Below are 20,654 nucleotides of genomic sequence, written 5' to 3'. Positions count from 1 at the left end.
CTTTTTTGGTCAAAAATTGGTCAAAAAATCGCAAAAATAAGCATTTTGTTGTACTGTACACCAAAAGTGTTATTGAATTTATATGGGGGCATTATCAAGGCACATCTCTGTCAAATTTCAGCTCATTTGGTTGTAATACCAGGGTACAGGGGCCAAAAGTGTCCTTTTTTGGTCAAAAATTGGTCCAAAAATCGCCAAAATAAGCATTTTGTTGTACTGTACACCAAAAGTGTTATCGAATTTATATGGGGGCATTATCAAGGCACATCTCTGTCAAATTTCAGCTCATTTGGTTGTAATACCAGGGTACAGGGGCCAAAATATACAGTTTTGGTCTAAAATTGACCAAAAAATCTCAATAAAATCATTTTAGAGTCAAATATGAAAAAACTGAGAAAAAATCATCAAGGTATTGGCCCATTCTACCCCTGTGCCAAATTTCAGGTCATTCGGTCCAGGAACGGCGGAGATGAATCACTTTGAAGATTTGACAGGAGAAAGAAAGAAAGAAAGAAGAAAGAAAGAAAGAAACATTACGAATACAATATATTTCACCATACTATGTATGGCTGAAATATAAAAAAAATTAGAACGGTAATCTTTTTGATGTTTGCACCAACCTAACCTTTGACAGTAAAAAAAACGTTTTTATTCCCGATTCCTTTAATGGAAAAGCCGGAACATCTAGCTTTTTTTTTTTGCTGTTCGTTGTTTCTACGAATAGTGATGTTACCTGAACTAGAAATTTTATTTTTTTATTGCAACTATCACAGAAATGTGCCATTGATAACCCCAACAACTGAATATCCGCTCCCATACACTCTCCCATAGTGGTGCTGAGGCAGACGATCTATAAAGGTATTCGTTCTGATGAGATAATTACTAAAGACCCTGGTCAATTTGGGGCCAAAAGCAAAAGAAAACTCAATCATAATTATTGATTATTAACTACTCGCACACTGAAGTGACATTTTGTGTTTAAGATCACTAATAGATTTCAGATTTTTCCGGGAGCACAGTTTCTTTAACTTCATTTCTTTAACTTATTTAATTTAGTCTAGTTCAATGATAACTTCTAGCAACACATATGAACTTTCAAGTTAATAAATATAAGGATTATTCCTGGAGTTCGTATTCAATTTGAGCAATTGAAATATGAAGATTAATAGGTGTCAATTATGCAAATAAGACACCGTTTAACTCTCTACTACTATACCGTGAGTTGGCCAGTGAGTCACTTCTTAGGAGGACGAGGCCTGCATCTCTGTCCAGACGTCTCCGACTCATCCTGAAAGGAGTTCTTCATAAGGTAAGCAAGATTTCACTAATGCAAAAAAAATAATAAGAATAATGACGCGTTAAAATTATTTTAGTGGCGGGAATTGGAATTTCTATAATATTGTATTATGGAGTAAGCAGGGTTTTTATTACCATTAAATCATGTGTTATTCATTCATTTTATTATTTGCCATATTTTCAACTGATCCGGAGGGCATGAAATAAGATATGGTGAGTCTAGTATAAGGGGGATATCTCTTTGTATATGTAGCTGTAGTGGTGTCGCTACGGCTCAGCGATTTGACAGAGCGTTCGACGAATTACATCGATAAAAAGCAGTTTTACGCTGTGCGTTTTGTTGTCTTTTTTATCATACTTGTCCGTTTTGCATGGTATTCCCTTTACAAAGTCAAAGGTAATACAAATCCTACTTAGTGCCAGCCTCGTCGCCATAGTATAGCAACCCGGTGAGATACCCCTTTACTGCAGGTGTTAATGATACTCAATGAAGACCTTTATTTTAGTTCTTTTGTACAGATCGCAGCAAGACATGTTGAAGGTATGTTTCCAGTTAACGAATGAAACTATCGTTGAATAAATTCTGTTATGGTGGAGATAAAGTACAGATTTTGTTTATTGATCGATGGTTTGTTTAGTTGCATTTTTCAATTAAATTGTCTACAGATCTAAATAAGTGTATGGAATGAGGAAATAGATTTTGTAATAGAATGAACTAGATTGTATACGGCACGGAGATATGAACTGTTAAATGTTAAGTTACAAAATAGAATTCGTTCTCAATACAATATTTGCACAGTGTTTGTTTGAGAAGGTCGCGGGTAGGCTTTATTCAAATAACAACAAATGTTCAGCTGGAAGGTCGGTTCTATGGGGGCAGGCATGCCATAGTTTTAATTTCGTTTTCTCCAGCGCACATGAAACAGGGATCATTCTTCAGTTAAAATGGATTTGTTTGATGAGCACTGTGAAATTAATGTTGGCTTTAATAAAAGAAGAGAAATGTTTGCTTAATAGGAATGTTTGTTTGAAAAGTGAAGATTAGTTCTGAAAAGAGCTCAGGTAAGTGTCAAAGACAACCTGGACTTTGACAGGGTTTAAGTTCCTCAGGAAAAGTAGTCAAAAAAATGTCAATAATCAGAAATTAAAAAAAAAAGGTACAAACGTATTTTTGCATTTCTAAGGTAAGTACAGATAAAGGTTTAGCTTTCGAAAGCAATTTTGTTGGCAAGGGTATTTTGTTGTCAGAAAAACGTTTAGCAAGTACACAAGGTAGCCACTACATTTTTAAATCTTACATCTAAACTTGCGTAGTGTCTTCCATTCTTATCTAAATTGCTACACTCACTCTTAAGAGTTTGCAGACAAGAATCGCAAAGTAATTGATTGAGGGAAATCCTCTAAAAGCTTTTAGTCGTATTTACAGGATAGCTGGAGGGAGTTTGAATAGATCTTATTCGTCTTAATGTGTAATTTTGTTACAGAAGGTAATAATGTTGCAGTTAAAAAGTTAACTAGGCCAAGTAAGCAAGGGGTCCCTCTGGACTTTACCATTATAGATACTCATCATTATAGTGTTCCTTTCGCAAAGTCAGTTTAATGTAAAGCTCAAATCCAGTAGACTTTATTTTCAGCTGTTATCCTACTTTTGTTTTGAATTGGAAGCCAATAAAATTAGCCGGCAGATATGTCCTCATGTATTCATGTATTCAGGAAGGATTTAAGAATGTTTACAAAGTAAAGCTCCTGATCATCTGTATGTAATCAGGTCAAACTGAATGTACTCCTACGCTTCTTTGTCTCAACTGTTTTGGGAGGGATGATGTTGAAGGCTTACTAGTAGGTTTATGACTGTGCGATGACTCTTCAACAGCTACCCTGCACATATTTGATGGCAACGAAAAGCTTTAAACTATTCCCCTTTATCACTTTTTCAAACTCCTTTAAGGTGAAAAGTTGCCTTTTGTTCACGTTGGTTTCCGGCGGGTCCCCTTCAGATAGAAACATATTAAGTATTTTACTGAAACACATGTGACAAGATATGGGGATATCAAAGACATTATAAGAGTACAAAAGATCATTTGCACCTGCAAGCGACAACTATCTAGTGCCGAGGTCATTCAATGTTCAATTTTTTTTTTACTTCAGCAGATGTCGGAAATGCCATATGTCTGTGAAACATGTCACAACTGATGTTGGCTTTTTGAGTCAATACGCGCGTATTTGGAAGATTATTGATTGTTTGGCATGTAATCTGCAATGCATATCGGTTGTAATTGGTTGTAATTCTACCTTTCCTATGCCTTGTGCAAGATTTCACACCCTGATACTGCATTGAAGAGAGGTTATCTACCAGGTTAAATGGCTATTCAACTAATGGAATCCTAATTAGGAGTCTGAAATCTGTAGTTCATAAACGTAGTTGGGATAAAATCTCTCTCGGAGACCTTATCGTGTTCAATGTATCTGTCTTCATAGCAGAATAATCCGCCATGTTTCTCTCAAAATACTGACTTACTCCTGACATGTAAGCTCTCCAGCTACTAATGTCTTGGGCTGCTTTCCCAAAATAAATGCCTCACATACTTTTTTTTATTGAGTAAAGTATTCCCGTTTCCCCGCATCCGTATGTACTTTGAAGATGTTTCTTGGTAATGTATAGTGAGAAAAATAAACTGCTCTACAACTAGTTAACTGAAGACATGTCACTCACCCTAATTTTCGACCGAATCTCTCGGCCTTTTTGAAGCTATGTTTTATATCAATTATGTAACGCGTGTTGCTTATAACCGGGTGTTACTGGATGTAAAGTTCGCACACCCTGTACAAGATTGTACAGCATGATACATTGGTGAGCATTACTAGGTTAAGTGGCCATTAAGCCAATCAAACTCTGATAAGGTGCGTTACGTTCTGTTTAGTTCTGAAAGGCGGTTTGGATAAGATCTCCCTTTGATACTTTGTCTGATTAACGCAGAAATTCTCCCTTTATTTCAGACTAGTCAGTCACTTTTATCTAAAAATCACTGCCCTCTTCCTCATGTATCCCGGCCAAAAAGGCTCCCCATTTTCATCTGTCGTGGTACATTCTCTGGGTGCTGTCCCATGAGTGGTTAGAACTCTGCAGGTGGTTTGCCACTGTTCTTAGCCATATAGTTTTATGTCATACTTGTTTCCTCTTCCGCATTGGTGTGAAGTATACAAAATTTAATATTCTTATTATCATAAACAAGTCGTTATATAATATTTGAAGTCTTTTTCTTGTTTTACATTGAATAAAGAGAATATTTTCAGACAACCATTGCTTTATTGCTAGATCACCGAAACGACAGTGAAATAAGGAAATGTTTGTGTTGAAATATAGAGTTCCTTAATTCAAGACATCTAATGATTGATATCTTTTTGAATACAATTTTGCCTATTTCCCCCAATCAAAATCGAATCACCTAATGTATAGTTGAAATATAATTGATTGCTTGGTATGTGATTTGTCATGTATATCTGGTATAATTGAGTGTAATGGAGGGTAATTTTAATTTCCTTTCCTCGGTGTTGTACAAGATTGTACAGTGTGATACACCGAACAGCATTACCGGGTGAATTGCTGTTGAGCTGACTAATACCTGATAAAGTGTCTGATATTCTGCTTTCTAAAAATTGCCTTTGATAGAATCTATCCCAGAGACCTTATTTTGACAAATCAGAAAAAATTCTATTTATCTACATAGCAGACTGACCTGTTTCGTTTATCTTATCATTTCGGTCGGCTTGCCCGGACAAAGTCCACCCTCAGCTTTCAGACGTCCCTGTCAGCCCCCACTCCACCCTATCTCCAACCCCCACCCCATAGGGTTCTTAACACATCTCTAGCACATTGGTAAAAGAAATTGTAAACCTGGGTCGCCCTGCATGTGTACGAGCGATGATCAATAATTCCTCGGCCTCACCCAGAAATAATAAGCACAACTCAGATTTCGAAGCACAACATCATAGTATGAAGCATTTTATCAATACCCTCTAAATTTCAAATCATTACAGTCATTACTTTTCAGGCATTCGTTTTTTACTAATTAAATAAATTTAAAAGGTACGTGGTGAGAAAAAGATGGGTGAATTGTGATCAGACATGTGTGGGTCGAGTTCCCCATGTCGTAAATCCTTTGTCATTAACAAATAACATTGTCCAAATGCTTGATAATGATTCTCTTCCTATTTCAAGCTCAATTTAGCCTGGAATCCAGCCGTATTGTGCTTTGGTCGCTCCCCTGAGGTACGCATCCTGCCAATACGACTGGCCTTCGTTACCATTCGAACGATCGGCATTTCAATATTCGCACACTTTATTTGCGCGATTTCTGATTGGCTGTTAGCACCACCAAGGTGGAAATCGAACACAAACAATCATGTTTACAGTTTGTAATCGAACGGAACACTACCTCTATCTTTCGACTCATTAGTGACGTAAGGGCCGATTGTTCCAATCCTAACGAAGGCCAGACGTGTTGGCAGGAAGCAGAGCGACCAGAGCACAACACGGCTGGATTCCAGGCTAAGCTCAATTGTCAACGTTTTTTGTACTTCTCACTTACCTAACGTTACTGAGTGTCGCCTGTAAAGTAATGATCACACTAATTTGAATTTTGGTACACATTTGTAAAAGACTTGTTTCTTGCACAAAAGCACTTTAAAAAAAAATTCATATACGTTTCAGTGCGATACGCATACCACTCCACGATTCTAATGTTATAAGCAGGAGGTCAGACTCAACAAAGGCTTCTTTGTTACACAACTTTCTTTTAATTCTTGCGTAGACGTAGTGACGTAGTGGCAAGGATGCGGTACCAAACATGGCTGAATTAACCCCCCTCCCCCCTCCCCTTCGTCTCTATTCATAACTGCTGTAGAATTTCTGCCTGACAATAGGCTAAGTTCGGATTGCACTGACTCTGTCTAGTTCATATCGCACCGATAGTGTTTGTTTCATTTTGTACTGATGAAGGCGACAGATGGTCGTCGAAACATTTACGAAAGAATTAAAAGAAGGTTGTGTAACGAAGAAGAACATGTTGAATTGATCTACTTACCTGATGAATTTATTTACGGAGGAGTTATTAAATCAATCATTATGTTTGGATGTTGTCTTATACCTATTTCTATTCATTATGTTGATTACTCTGATATAGAATTTTTTTAGACAGACGGCCTTTTCGTTTCAACTTCGAAGTTCTGTTATTTAGAAAACAACTTAAAAAATAAAACATTTCTTAAAAGCAATAAATAGTACACGGAACAACTGAGTGCATATATTCCGATTTATTCAATATTTTCAAAATGATAACATTTCACACTGGTACCAAGACAGTTCTTCCGATTCCATTGAAGTAATGTTTCCATTACCCATACCCAGTGCACACTATGTGGCCACTAGCATGGATTGGTGTGGTCGCTTGCTGTCTGTTGTCTAATGGCGTTTCCTCCCAAACAGGTAAGTAATTATTGTGTTCTTTTATTGTTGTTTTTTGGTTATTACTTTGAAAACATATTCTCAGATTGTATTCTCATATACTCCAAAGCTGATATATGATATGGGGATAGGATCTGTGATGAGGTCTTTATTCAATTTTTTTCGGACTTCAAAATGTATATCACAGAAATGGCTTCACACGTACTTCTAAACTGCAATTTTTCTTCTTTCATGCTAAATGACATGTATATTAGTTTGAAAACAAATTAGTATATCATATTTTTCATTATCCGGATACATATAGATTTCGACTGTATTTCTATTTGTTATATACAAAATATATATTCATGACGTGATAGACGAATGATATTGAATTATAAGGGGGCTGAACTTGACAAGTTTGGATTTGTTGGTATTGTTAATATTTGATATGTCATTACGAATGTCAAAACATTACAGTTCTTCCCTTCCTTCTTTTAGTTTGCGAAAGCCTGACGACTGATACCGGGTCGTTCACCAGTCCCAACTACCCAGACAACTACCCTGACGAACATGATTGTCGGTATGAGATCTCTGTCACTCCATCCAAGGTCATCAGGCTCACCTTCACGGAATTTGACGTTGAGAATAAATATGACTACGTCTACGTGTATGACGGAAAGACGACTGATTCTATATTGAAGATGGGTAAGAAGCTTTTATTCAAAATTCCTCTTTAACTTCTGCTGATGTGTTATTCTTTATTTTTCTTCTTCATCGTATATTTTCTTCATCATCAGTCATAAGAAAACAATGGAAACAACTATACAACTGCGCGTATTTCTAAAAGATTCTCGATACACGTGAATGATCAAATTAATTACATTAATGAAACTAGTTGCATAAATCACGTTAATCTTTTTGGCGACGCCTCAATGACGAGTGTAATGGTATAGTATTGTGTTTGAGTAGCATGACAAAAGGCAAATTACTTAGAGGGAAAACATCCTGTAATCTATATCCAACTATTTTATGACTGGAGCAGGTTTGCTTGAGCCAACGTGTGCATAGTGTTATGTTTTCTGTCTATGACCTTAACCCCTCCCAGTCAGAAAAGGTGCGTTTAAGATGAGTGCCGTTTCTTAAAGAAAATTTGATATCCAACTCATAATGAAGACGGAATTAAATGAAGGCGCATGATAAAACTAGTGTAGAGTGCTATTCTATGTATTTATTATGTCACGTCCCGACATTGTTTCCGTGTATCTAGGCCAATACATATATACATCTATGTCAAAAGCAAACCTCATAGTAACGACATAAGAATAAGAATCTATATACTTGACATAGAAATCTTCAGTGTACATTTTTTCAATATTGTATGTATGGTATGGAACCGACATGTAGTTTGCACTAGGTTAATGAACTATGTAACAAGTAGTATAATGTAACGCTTTGTCCTACACTGTACATTGTGTCTTAGTCTTTTATCATTGTATAGCGGAGAAACTACATATATTATCATAATAGGTAATGTATAGTCACTTGCTCTTTACAATGCATATCGCTTTACCTTACATTGTAAACGTGACAAATGTTGTGTAATAAATTTGACTTATCTTGACTGTTTGCACCCAATAGCCACGCTGACAGGGAAAAGTACCCCTAAACCCGTGACTTCAACTGGGAGCTTCATGACTGTTCAACTAGTCTCCGATGGTTCACAAAACCGAAAGGGATTTCAGGCCAGATATGCAGCTGAAGACAAAGGTACTACGTATACCTTCTGCACTTATGATCAACTTGAACAGTGTCATTGAGTTGCATTTCCTTTGAATCTTATGAAATTAAGTACACATTATAAAGGTCTACGTAAAATATTTGTACATTTTTTCACATCAATAAAGTATCAAATGTCCAAGACATTTTATAATATTTCAATCATTGATAATCCTGAGATATGGTTGTAAATCACTATTCGTAAATTTGTTGATAAAACAAAATAGGAAATTAAGAATAAAACGTTTTAGTTATTACCCGTACTAAGACTTTACAACAATGCCAACGTTTTAAGGTCCTTACTTTTATAACTAATAATGCATTTCGTTTGCCAGTGTTTTCTGAGTGTGAAGTCGGCCAGTACCGGTGTGCTAACGGTGTAACCTGTATAGACGCCTGGAGAAGGTGCGACGGAAAATATGACTGCAGGGACCGTAGTGACGAGGATGCGAGCAGTTGTGGTGGGTACAGTTCCTAATGAATTGAAACAATAAATAATCTTAACTCTGAATCATTGGAATAAGCCCACAGCACATTTTGTTACAGAGCCAGGTGTCAGCCCAATATGATGTACTATTTTTGTTTGGTACAGAGTGTAAGGACATCCCATCGTCGTTGTCGATGTGTAGGGGCCTAGATTACCGGCAGATGACACTACCCAACCCCTTAAACTACAACCTCATCACCTTAGACGAGGTCAAAGACTCTGAAGTGTTTGGTGCCCTCAACGAACTCGCAAATTCTGAGTGCCATCCCCGTGTTAAAGACTTCGTCTGCGCTACCATGGTACCGCGCTGTGAGTCAAGGTAAATCAGCCCCGTCTGTACTTTGTTTGTTTGATTGTTACTAAGGCCATGTCGATTTGATTATATGGATGACATCCCCTGGGATCACCATAACTGGTACACTCGGGCAAATGAAAATGACTAAAAAGGTGCCTTTATTATAAAAGTTTACAGATTTATGTAACATGAAATATTTACAATGTCAACCAGCACAAGAATCGTGTTCTATTAAGCGGCAATGAACTTCAAGGTTAAAATATGACTGAACTAGAGTTCGGGGACCTCATACCTCCATGAAATATTTATTGCTTTTTTGTGGATGGTATGTATGTTTATAGTCGGTTGTATTTGAGAGTAATGGTTATAAATGTTATGGGAAAGTAGTGGTGTATTTATTTAATGACACAGAGGATGTCCATCTGATTAGTAATTATTAAAATGTGACACTTAATTGTGTAATGTGCGTTTAAGAGGTCGACGGCATATGGTAGCGTGGTGTTCCTTAAGCTTGATGTTTGGCATTTAAACTGTCTAAGGTTGTCAGCATTATTGAGGTTCGACTATGTGCCTCAGAGCGGTGTGGTGGGAGGAAGTTGGGAAACTCAGAAAGAAGAAGGGATGTGGCCAACTTTAGTCAGATGGTGATTTGATTTTCCACCAATATGTCAATAGAACAGCTGTTCACACGGTACAAAAACGAGATGCACACTTTCCTCTAATAGCCCTACACCAACTGTAAGATGAATACTAGTACTTGACGCCAACCCGTCTGCTAACAAGTACCATTGGCTACGAAGGAGACAACTAACAACTGTCCCTTATCGTAACGAAATCAGAACATCTGTATCGCCCATAAAACTTCTGACACCCAACCCATCTAAGATGAGAGGACCTAATGGCATTTTAATCACCATGTCACTCAAATCAGCAGTACAGTATGTGAGACATCCATACCTGTTAAGCATTGCCGTTAAATGTACCTCAACTTCTCACAATTATACTTACGCTTCACATCTCCATGATATCCTAAGCAGACATAAATAAAACTAATTATCATATTAAAAAAACTCGGGGTTCCCCAAACAGCTGTCATACAAATCACCTCACTATCTGCTTGGATCTAAGCCCATTAACAAACACTTAAAGCACGATGCCTGTTCCAATATATCGCAGATATAAGGGTGATTTCTGATATTATTACATCGATTATAACGACAGATACGGCGCCCAAAATCTCATCGATTTGAGCTTTCATCACACCCCATCAACACAACAAGTATGAAACCAATCCATCCAGCCGTTCTTGAGCAACTGTTAGCTGCTGGCTACATGGCCGACGGGTGATTAATTACCTGACCTACATACGTCACCGGGACATTCCTGTTCCAATATTTCGCAGATATAGGGGTGATTTCTGATATTATTATATCGATTATAACGACAGATACGGCTCCCAAAATCTCATCGATTCGAGCTTTTATCACACCCCACCAACACAACAAGTACGAAACCAATCCATCCAGCCGTTCTTGAGTAATCATCTACACAGACAGAGACACATAACAGAAAATATAACCTCCATTCCATGACATTTCATGGAGGTAACTAAAATATGACTGCGTATGGTATATCCAACTATACATTCTTCAGGTTTATTCTTTCACATCTTCTTCTTTGACTTTGTAATTGACGTGGTCGTTTTATGACTTCAATATGCGGTTCTCAATATGCGTTGTTTAAATCACTAGTATATATTTGATCATTTTTCAGCTTTTTTTGTGCGATTTAGCATGTTTGAATCTTATTTCTTGGACACGGTCGAAAATTAATGCGCGTGTGGGGGTGTCATCCATATAATCAAATCAAAATGGTTTAACACATCAGCGTTTGGTTTGTGAATACCTGCATGTGTACAAGCCACGACACTCAAAAGCATATTTTTTGTTTTTATAAAGAGAGGTAGAGATAGATAATAATGCTATAAGACAAATGAACTTCGATGTTGCTCTCTTCTCAGTTTAGATGTCGTCCATTATTTTATGTGTGTATAACAATAACAATTTTCTTTTTGTTTAGTCCGAATCTCAGGCAACTGCTGCCCTGTCAGTCTTGGTGTGCAGAAGTGAAATTTTCGTGTTTTGACGAGTGGTCGTGGTTAAGTATTCCTGGCTGTGAGTTTTTCCCCGACACCAACTGCAACAACGTTAATACCTCAACAACTCCATTGGATGGTAGTAAGTATATCTATCGGGTGTAGATGCATATAATACGTCAAAAAATTAGTTACTCAGGCAACTACATATCCAGTTGCTTGAGTAACTAATTTCTGGCGTATCTTATTACCTGGATGTCTAACCTACATCGACGTACGTGCATATAATTTGTGGCAAATTACCTAAAAAAATTGGCAAGGTTGATGTATGTTTTTCTTCGTCATAGAAATGTGCTTCGACGGAAATGGTGCAAATTACAGAGGAGACGAATCAAGGGGATCCGTAACTCGGGTAGACTGTGAACCATGGGATAGTGACCCAAACTTCCAAGAATCGTATCCCTGGGCAAACCTGGTGGACAACAAATGCCGTAATCCTACCGGTGATGAGCGTCCATGGTGCTTTACTCGAAATGGATTCGAGTACTGTGACGTCATTCCTTGCGGCGGTAAGTCGTTAAGTCACAAAAATTTCAAAAGCATTTCAAAAGTCTTTATTACATAAAGCAATATCTTAAACATTCCCAATGAAAATAATGAGTTTATCATTTTATAAATTGGTTATAGGATACAATCATTATCTGTTTAAGATAACAAGACTATACATAGCAAGATGATAATGAATACAGAGAGACGTTTCAAACATCATTCAACAATATTAAAGATGTCCATCACATTGTCCTTGTCCATAAGTCTTGTTTGTCAATTTACATGTTGAACGTAAATATCGAATACGAAGAATATCATAATCAACAACAAACAGTGATGGTGTTGGAAATATGTCTGAACAAAGTCATCTTTCTTTTTCCTCGTTCCTTCAGTTTTAGGTTGCAAGGATCCAGGAAAACCCCGGTTCGGAAAGAGAAGACCCATTCTGAAATTCTACTGGCCCGGAGAGAGAATTAAGTACACGTGTGATACTGGGTTTAAGTTCAAAGATGGCTCCCCGCCCAACGAGGCTCTGTGTCTTATTAAGGACAACACAACAGGAGAAGCCGACTGGAATACTCAGAAGCCAAACTGTGAAGGTAAGGATGAAGAATTTCTTAGTTGCTCCATTCTAAGAGAGTACCGTTTTTACCTTTGCCAAGAAAGTTATATTTCGGTAGCGTTCGTATGTGTGCGTGTGTCTGTGTGTATATAAAGAATGACCGTTTCTTATTTCACTTGTTATTAAAGCCGTCTGTGCACTAAACCCATACACAACTAAAGACCGATCATTGATAACGTCAATATCGTCAAATTTGTGTTACAGTTGACCAAAAATTCAAGCTTCAAAATGACCTCCGAGATAGCTACGACAATCTTGTATCCCCCTTAACAAATAAGATGACATTTAAGGCATACGTTGTCAACATCATCAACTTGGTAAGTGATAAAAACATTTTCGAAATGTTGCAATGGACACGTAAATATAACGGACTTGATACGTAAATGTAATGGACATGATACGTAAATATAACGGACATGATACGTAATTATAACGGACTTTATACGAAAATACAACGGACTTTATACGAAAATATAACGGACTTGATACGAAAATATAACTGCCAAAGATTTTGTTGGTATACATAGAGCTGACAATAATAATTATGCCGGAATATTATGAATCTTTGTTACAATCACCTTCATCTATTCTCAGACTTGTCATAAGATCAGATATTGTGTATTGCACATTCTTGTCTTTGTCGATACTTCCGTCCCTTATGTTAGATATGGTAATAAGATCATCTTTTATAAATTCATTTCAGGATGAAAAAGCGGAACAGATAGTAACATCCTTTAAAGCAGAATTCGTGAGTTTGTTCTTCTTTTCACTGTCTTTGATGCCATATGACCATAGTAAGCCAAAAAGCTAATTTGAAAAAAAAAAAATGCTGAGGGGCCTTGGAGACCTGTAATACGTCTGTATCTACATTGTTATATATCTTACAATAAATACATTTGGAATACAAACACGCTCAATAATATTTGCCTGATTTCAAAGAAAAAACAAGAGATGGTTTATTTGAAGAATCTACCAAAATGTGAAATATATCTTGTGGTACCCGTGATTGTACTTTGTCATTGTTGTAGAAGTGAAACCAGTTCAATACTGAAAGTGTCACCAATGTGGTAGTTACGAGTATTAGCTGTAGTTGCCAACTTGGTTAATTGATACACGCCGGCTGCTCTCATCTACCACACTAGTGTAATTTTGTGCTTTTATTGAATACATACGTAGAGGGCTTATTATAGAAGGCTTATTATAGGCTGTGATGTGTTCTCGTTTCAATTCCTGTTACGACGTACAACGTTTCTTTTTTTTAACCATCTTGCTTATTTCGCCCTCATTAAATTTGTAGTTTGCAGATGATAACATTAACTGCTGTAACATTAGCTTATTATAATTCATAACACAATACACTCTTACGTATGTCATACGTTACAGACATGGACAGACGAGCGGCTGGAATGGGAACGCATGGAATATGGAAACTTGGATCGTATCTTCGTTGGTGATGATCAAGTCTGGAAACCGACACTGACATTGGAAAGAAAGTAAATGTTTTGCCATTCTGTCTTTTAAGGAAGACAAAATCACCCATGTTCTTAATCTGCAGCAGTCTAATGACTATTACTTTTTAACAATGATGCAATGTTATTTCACCTCCTATAGGTTTCTCGATGTCGCTCAACATGACATGCCACACGAATGTATGATTCACACATTAGTTTCTTAGATTTTTATATATTAGCAACTATGTAGTTCAACTGTTTTGTATGTGTTGTATGTACTAAGTTGCCATACATTGTATCCTTAACAGTTGTCGTGCAATAAAGTTCTTCTTCTTCTTCTTATCTATCACCTTGTCTATTATTCCACCATTGAGGCGACAAATATGATTTGGCAACCAGTTTTCTCCACCCTTCTCCGTTATTATTTCCTAATAGCCTTTCACTCAGCACCATGCTTAGCCTTTCGCCTGTATTATCCGGAAAACAATCGGTTTCTTATTCTAAGATTTACATTACTAATTGCACTTAGTACATCTCTGTATAGTATTAGCTGAATTTCATTTTCTTCTTTAAAATTTGCAGGCGCTTACTGGCCCATAGTGAAACCAGCCTGTACAATTCGACATTTCTATAGTATACTCTTCCGAGAAGAACTCCATGCATGGGCAACGAAAAGTTGTAAATAATGAGATGTGAGGTTTCACTTTCTTAACAGCAAGTGAAATTAGGAACATTTACGAATTATTGTATTTCTTAAGTCAGATACTATTTTCCACACAGCGCTGATCCGCTTTATAACGGAGGGTTCCCAGAAACGGAGGTAAAACTGGAGGAAACCGGTGAAGTCACGTGGCCTATAGAATTACTGACTACCACAACCTGCACCCTGGACCCCTTCCTCTTCCCACAGGACAACATGACGTGTGCGGTGTGCTGGAGAGCTGGGGAAAAGTACACAATAGGTATGGCAGTCCACGTGTTTTTCAACTCACCAAATGTACATAGTCCGTTTGTCATTATACTAAAGACATATCATGTAAATGAAAACGTTTGCAAATTGCACTTTTTATTAGTTTATAACAAACACATAGAAGCACACACACATGCACACACAAACGACACACACACACACACACACACACACACACACACACACAGGCTCTTACTAACTTCTCTACCTTTTATTTTCCAAGACTGTTCCAATTCAACATCACACAAAGACGAAAACTTCCTGACCTGCTACGATTTGGAGGCCGACATCGTCACGGGAGAGTGGAGTGGAAAAACTACCCTTTCAGCCATAAACAACACGGCCTGTCTGACTATGACTCTCCAACGAGACCCCACTTATCATTACGCCACAACCATCTCTCCCTGCCTCATCCTCATCATCCTCATGATCATCACCTTCATCATGCCCATCGACAAAGGTGACAGGATCGGGTTCGGCGTCACCGTGCTGCTGTCCATGGTGGTGTCGCTAGTCGTCGTTACAGGCTTCCTGCCTGTGTCTAGTACCCTGCCTTTTATTGGTAGGTGTTAATCGGTTGATACTAACTAAATTTGCTCTAACTTTTGGTGTAGCTCGTAAGGTTTTCAAATATACTGTGACAGAACCTCCGACAAGCATCTTAGAAAGCTTTTTCGTATTGGTATTGCTGACTTATGCAGGGCATGTGAGGCTCCAAGAATGCACCAAGTTTGTAAAGGCACAACTTTTGTTATTTTTCTGTTTTCTTCAATGAAGATAAGACAGATACTCAATATGATTTTGTTTTCTATAAGAATCCTAAATTTTCTTTAGCTTGACTTTGTATTATTTAGTTTTCTATTGGACTTCTAATTGTCTTCAGCCCTTTTGCATTAAAAGTTAGGGTTTAAAACAGTTTATCTCAGGTTCAGTCAGTGTCACTAACGAAAAATAGTGGACACTATCTGATACGTCTGACTGTTTCCAAACTCATATCATATTGCATAAGTAACTGATTTTTGCCGTGATTTTTGCTTTCCATAGAGAATTTTTTCTCTAGCCAAATGTAGCATTATATATGCCAAGTTTATGATGTTACTTATCAGCGTTAAACCTATGCTACTGTGTTCTGTAATGAATAACTATGTTGCTCATTACAAGTTACATTTTCTTGTCTTCCAGCCATGCTGATCATTGTGTGCATGGCTCTGATGGCGCTCTTCATGCTGACGACACTTTTCATCATCATCATACACGACAAGAAGGGACCCGTCCCCAAATGGGTGCGGACGCTCTTCTTAAAACACCTCGCAAGGTATGTCCAAATGCAACAAAATCTATCAAATGTACGATGCAACTTTTATGTATGTATCAACAGTCGTGTTAACATTTGCAAGAACCTTATGATATTCGTACGAATATTTGACACACGCGAATCACTATGCGAAAACGTACTAATCTTATGAAAACCGCACGGAACATGTGTGATACACATGAATTATTATGTGACACACAATAATCTTATGTGATTCGCACGCAACCAAATGTCAACCTTATGCCAACCAACCAACCGGCCGCTGCCGAGGTCACGTGACAGACGGAGCGGGATATTCAATATGGCGGCCTCGATCTTCGGCAAAGGGAAAATACGATGTGACGCGCTAAATGGGGCAAAAGAGTAGCTCGCAAGCTATCAAATACGACTATGTGACCGTATATGTCCATTCAAGGCTTTATATCAAGGGTAGAAACACTCAGAAACGTACTTTCTTACAAGTGGCCGGTTGGTTTGCATGACATTCGTGCAAATCACATATGATTGGTGTATGTCACATAGTGTTTGGTGCGAATTCGTACGGATTTCATAAGGTTTGCGCAAATGCTTAGGCACCCCTGATCAATTAAACTTGATGAAATCCCCCCCTTGTTTCAGGGCTCTATTGATGGGAGACTTGACCAAAAAAGCGAAATCTGAAGAGCCAACAACAAAAAGCTTCAGCAACAAAGAAAAAGACATCGAGGGAAACATCAAACCCTCCTTCATGATGAACGGCGATGGCCAATCTTCTGGAGGCCACAACCCGCCTCTTATCGTGAAGAATGAGTGTGTAGATACCGATATCGGGTTAAAGGCAAGCGTAGATGAATTGAAGGTTAGTGTTAAGCACCTTTCTGGCAGCATCGATGCTTTGGCACGTGGAAGCGATGGTGATGGCGATGAGGAAGTTGGGGAGTACGCTTTGTTGGCCGATGTTCTGGATCGGCTGAGTCTGGTTCTTTACCTCATCGCCATCGCTGCAACCGTTCCCTGCACCTTGCTTTTTGGCCGCCCACGGTTCAACTGAAAATACCGTTGGTAACGTGGATTCTAATGACAAATGAGTTGTTTTAAATGTGAGATGAGGAAATCTCTGTTTCATTACATTTCATTCATTCTGGCTTAAACGTTGAGCAACTGAATTGCAAATTGAACCTCAAATTCATTCTGTAATTATATTGACAGCAGAGGCGCCAATTAGGTTTAAATACAATATATCCCACCACCACCCCTCTTTTTCTGTTCGTGTGTTTTGTTTTGTCCTACCTTACTTCGAAATCTTATTAGCAGAACATCAAGGGGGTACAAGTTGGCTTCTTCTACTATCCCCAAGAATAAACAGTTCATGTAAAGGAAAGAGTAGCTCAACAGGACTGTCTTCGTAGCGAGCCGTAGTAGGAACTTCAAAGTCGCTGCATTAAAATTAGAAGAAAAGAAAATGAACGCTGAGGATGATCTTCTGCTGCGGAAGTGGCCATTGGCAGCAGCGGTGGATTAGTCGGACGGGGCAAAGACTCACTATCACGGCAAACTCCCTTCCACAGCAAGCTCCCTTCCTCGGCAAACCTCCTTTCCCGGTACAAGAGAATATAGCAAACGTTGGAAATCGCCCCCCCCCCCCCAAAAAAAAACCCCACACAGACTCGTTCCAAAGACGGAGGCTAAACTCTAAATGCTGGGGATGCCAGTCGATAAGTTGTGTCTGTTTCTGAAAAAATCTGACAGTGCGACCCAAAAGTATTTTGAAGTGGAGAACCGGATTCCAGGAAGACTGTCTGAAAATGTTTGAACTTTACTTTTGTTAAATAGATTCCTGATGGCAACGTCGTTGAATTATTTACATGATAGTAAACACATATACAATGGTGCATGTATAATTTTAAATATATATATAATGATGAATACATAATAAATATATAATATTGAATACATATATAACATTGAATGCCAAATGCATTATATAAAAGTGAATGCATATACAATGTCTACGTAGCGAACTAGACAAACCGATAAGAACTCGGGGCAACTAATTTGAATGTCTGACCAATTTTGAAGAAATTGCGTTCGGAAGTTGGCTTAGATTGTACCTCACAAGCCTCCTTTAATACAAATATTTTGGGCCAATGTAAATACTATAGAATATATATTGGCCTTATTAAATCTTGTTTAGTTGGTTTTCCAACAAACGCACTTTGGTTCAAGGCACGAGCCTAGGGAAAGAAATTAGCAAAATTCCATCTACTTTTTATAAAAAACAGAACAACAACTACACACTTTGGTTTATGTATTTATTAGATAAATCCAAGTGTGTAGCTATCCTTGTTTTAATTTCTAGGATTCTAGGGAAGAGTATAATCGTAAATCCAAAGTTTAACGTGCATGTATGCGTACATTCTAAATTTATAACATAAAGTAAAATAATGTTGTTAGGAAAATAATAATCTACTGCATGGTGCTAGTATACAACACAAGAATGGCGACAATCATTATAGTGTAGTTATCATGTTTGCTATTTATAGATAGATAGATAGATAGCTTAAATGATGTGTACCTGGACACTGATATCAAATGCATTGAAAAAAGATGTGGGCTTTGACACTGATATTAAATGTATTGTTAAATGATGTGGACTTGGAAACTGATATTAAATGTATTGTTAAATGATGTGGACTTGGACACTGATATTAAATGTATAGTTAAATGATGTTGACTGGGACACTGATATCAAATCTCGGGCACTTTAAGGCCTGTGACAATTTTGGTCGAACATGAAATTCGAACCACTACGTGACCTCAGGTAACCCCGCCGGGCCGGAGCGTTTTTAGAACGGTCCAATGTCAGTACCTAATGTTACATTGCGAAAACAGGAACTTACGATGCACGGGCCACACTAAGTACTTTTCTTGAGACTTATTGATGTTGCATGCTAAAGATATTGATCTAGTATTTATCAAATATCGGCATAACTAGAAGCGGTTAACAAAAGGGCACCCCCGCGAGAGCTGCAAGTGGTACAGTCCGAACATGCGTTCCGACCTCCCGGGGTGTGGAGTGGCGGGAAAACAGCGAGGCGCTCATACTTCAAGGAAACAGCAAAATAATGCTATAAATCGGTATTTCTAGCCCAAAATGATTGTATGGCAGTTGACTGATGCCTTATAAGGCTAACTGCTTGCGAAATTTCGCATTGATACAACAGCGATTTAACAGATACAGACATAAAACATTCATATTTTACTATCGGTTAACGTTACGTACAGTCAAACATGTCTTACTTGGGCGCAGTTCTTGTAGGGTAAGTAGTGTTTCGTCGGTCCCTGCCCACATCAGGGCACCAGTTTTATTACGAGTTTTGGGCAGATTTAGGTTCATTAAGCCTTAGACCTTCAGAAATCAAGCGGGTCTTCTTGCAATATCTTTTATTTCCGTGGCTGTATAGATATTTGTACGAAAAATACCAAAAAATTGTCAAAAAATTCTGTTTTTGCCCCAAAATTGAGCCTTACCTAGGTATAGCGGCAAGATCCCCGGGCATATCAGATATCACAGAGATATAATCTATTACTCCAGAAAATATGACTCAGTTAGACAATCATTTCATAGTGGGCACAGACCCATTTTAATAGCATCCCTATTTTTTACCAAAAAATGGATTTTTAAACCCAAAATATTGAGGATCCACAATTTTCTCGTCATCATATTTTGAATATGGGTGAATTACGTTAACTGGCCAAAAATTGTTGAAAACAGATGGTTACATCAAACGTTATGGCCATATAACTACTCGACTGAGAATCTACAGGTGTCACAGGCCTTAAACTGCCTGTGATGTATTGTTAAATGATGTGGACTTGGATACTGATATTAAATGTATTGTTAAATGATGTGGACTTGGACACTGATATTAAATGTATAGTTAAATGATGTTGACTGGGATACTGATATCAAATGTATTGTTAAATGATGTGGACTTGGATACTGATATTAAATGTATAGTTAAATGATGTTGACTGGGACACTGATATCAAATGTATTGTTAAATGATGTGGACTTGGACACTGATATTAAATGTATTGTTAAATGATGTGGACTTGGACACTGATATTAAATGTATAGTTAAATGATGTGGACTTGGACACTGATATTAAATGTATCGTTAAATGATGTGGACTTGGACACTGATATTAAATGTATTGTTTAATGATGTGGACTTGGACACTGATATTAAATGTATTGTTAAATGATGTGGACTTGGACACTGATATTAAATGTATTGTTTAATGATGTGGACTTGGACACTGATATCAAATGTATTGTTAAATGATGTGGACTTGGACACTGATATTAA

General features: G+C 37.7%; 1 protein-coding gene across 1 annotated transcript; it reads left to right on the top strand.

Moving 5' to 3' along the window:
* The first annotated feature begins 1,229 nt into the window (after positions 1-1,229).
* LOC118408509 lies at positions 1,230-18,988 on the top strand. Its single transcript, XM_035809326.1, has 16 exons — positions 1,230-1,309; positions 6,704-6,781; positions 7,241-7,447; positions 8,381-8,509; positions 8,854-8,979; positions 9,111-9,324; positions 11,380-11,537; positions 11,743-11,964; positions 12,337-12,543; positions 12,771-12,883; positions 13,270-13,314; positions 13,950-14,059; positions 14,798-14,979; positions 15,211-15,549; positions 16,170-16,302; positions 16,921-18,988. Exons 2-16 carry the CDS (start codon positions 6,712-6,714, stop codon positions 17,330-17,332), a joined length of 2,667 nt encoding a protein of 888 aa, XP_035665219.1. The 5' UTR covers positions 1,230-1,309; positions 6,704-6,711; the 3' UTR covers positions 17,333-18,988.
* The last annotated feature ends 1,666 nt before the right edge of the window (positions 18,989-20,654 follow it).

This window comes from Branchiostoma floridae, unplaced genomic scaffold (assembly GCF_000003815.2).
Source record: "Branchiostoma floridae strain S238N-H82 unplaced genomic scaffold, Bfl_VNyyK Sc7u5tJ_168, whole genome shotgun sequence".
NCBI classification, from domain to species: domain Eukaryota; kingdom Metazoa; phylum Chordata; class Leptocardii; order Amphioxiformes; family Branchiostomatidae; genus Branchiostoma; species Branchiostoma floridae.
Note: the sequence above shows the minus strand (reverse complement) of the source record. Positions and strands in the feature narration are given on the sequence as shown.

Excerpts from the sequence above, each read along its gene's own strand:
- LOC118408509 (XM_035809326.1), top strand. The coding sequence starts at position 6,712 with ATGTGGCCACTAGCATGGATTGGTGTGGTCGCTTGCTGTCTGTTGTCT. Across the intron at positions 9,325-11,379 it reads GTACCGCGCTGTGAGTCAAG|TCCGAATCTCAGGCAACTGC; the intron begins GTAAATCAGCCC and ends CTTTTTGTTTAG. Across the intron at positions 13,315-13,949 it reads CATCCTTTAAAGCAGAATTC|ACATGGACAGACGAGCGGCT; the intron begins GTGAGTTTGTTC and ends CATACGTTACAG.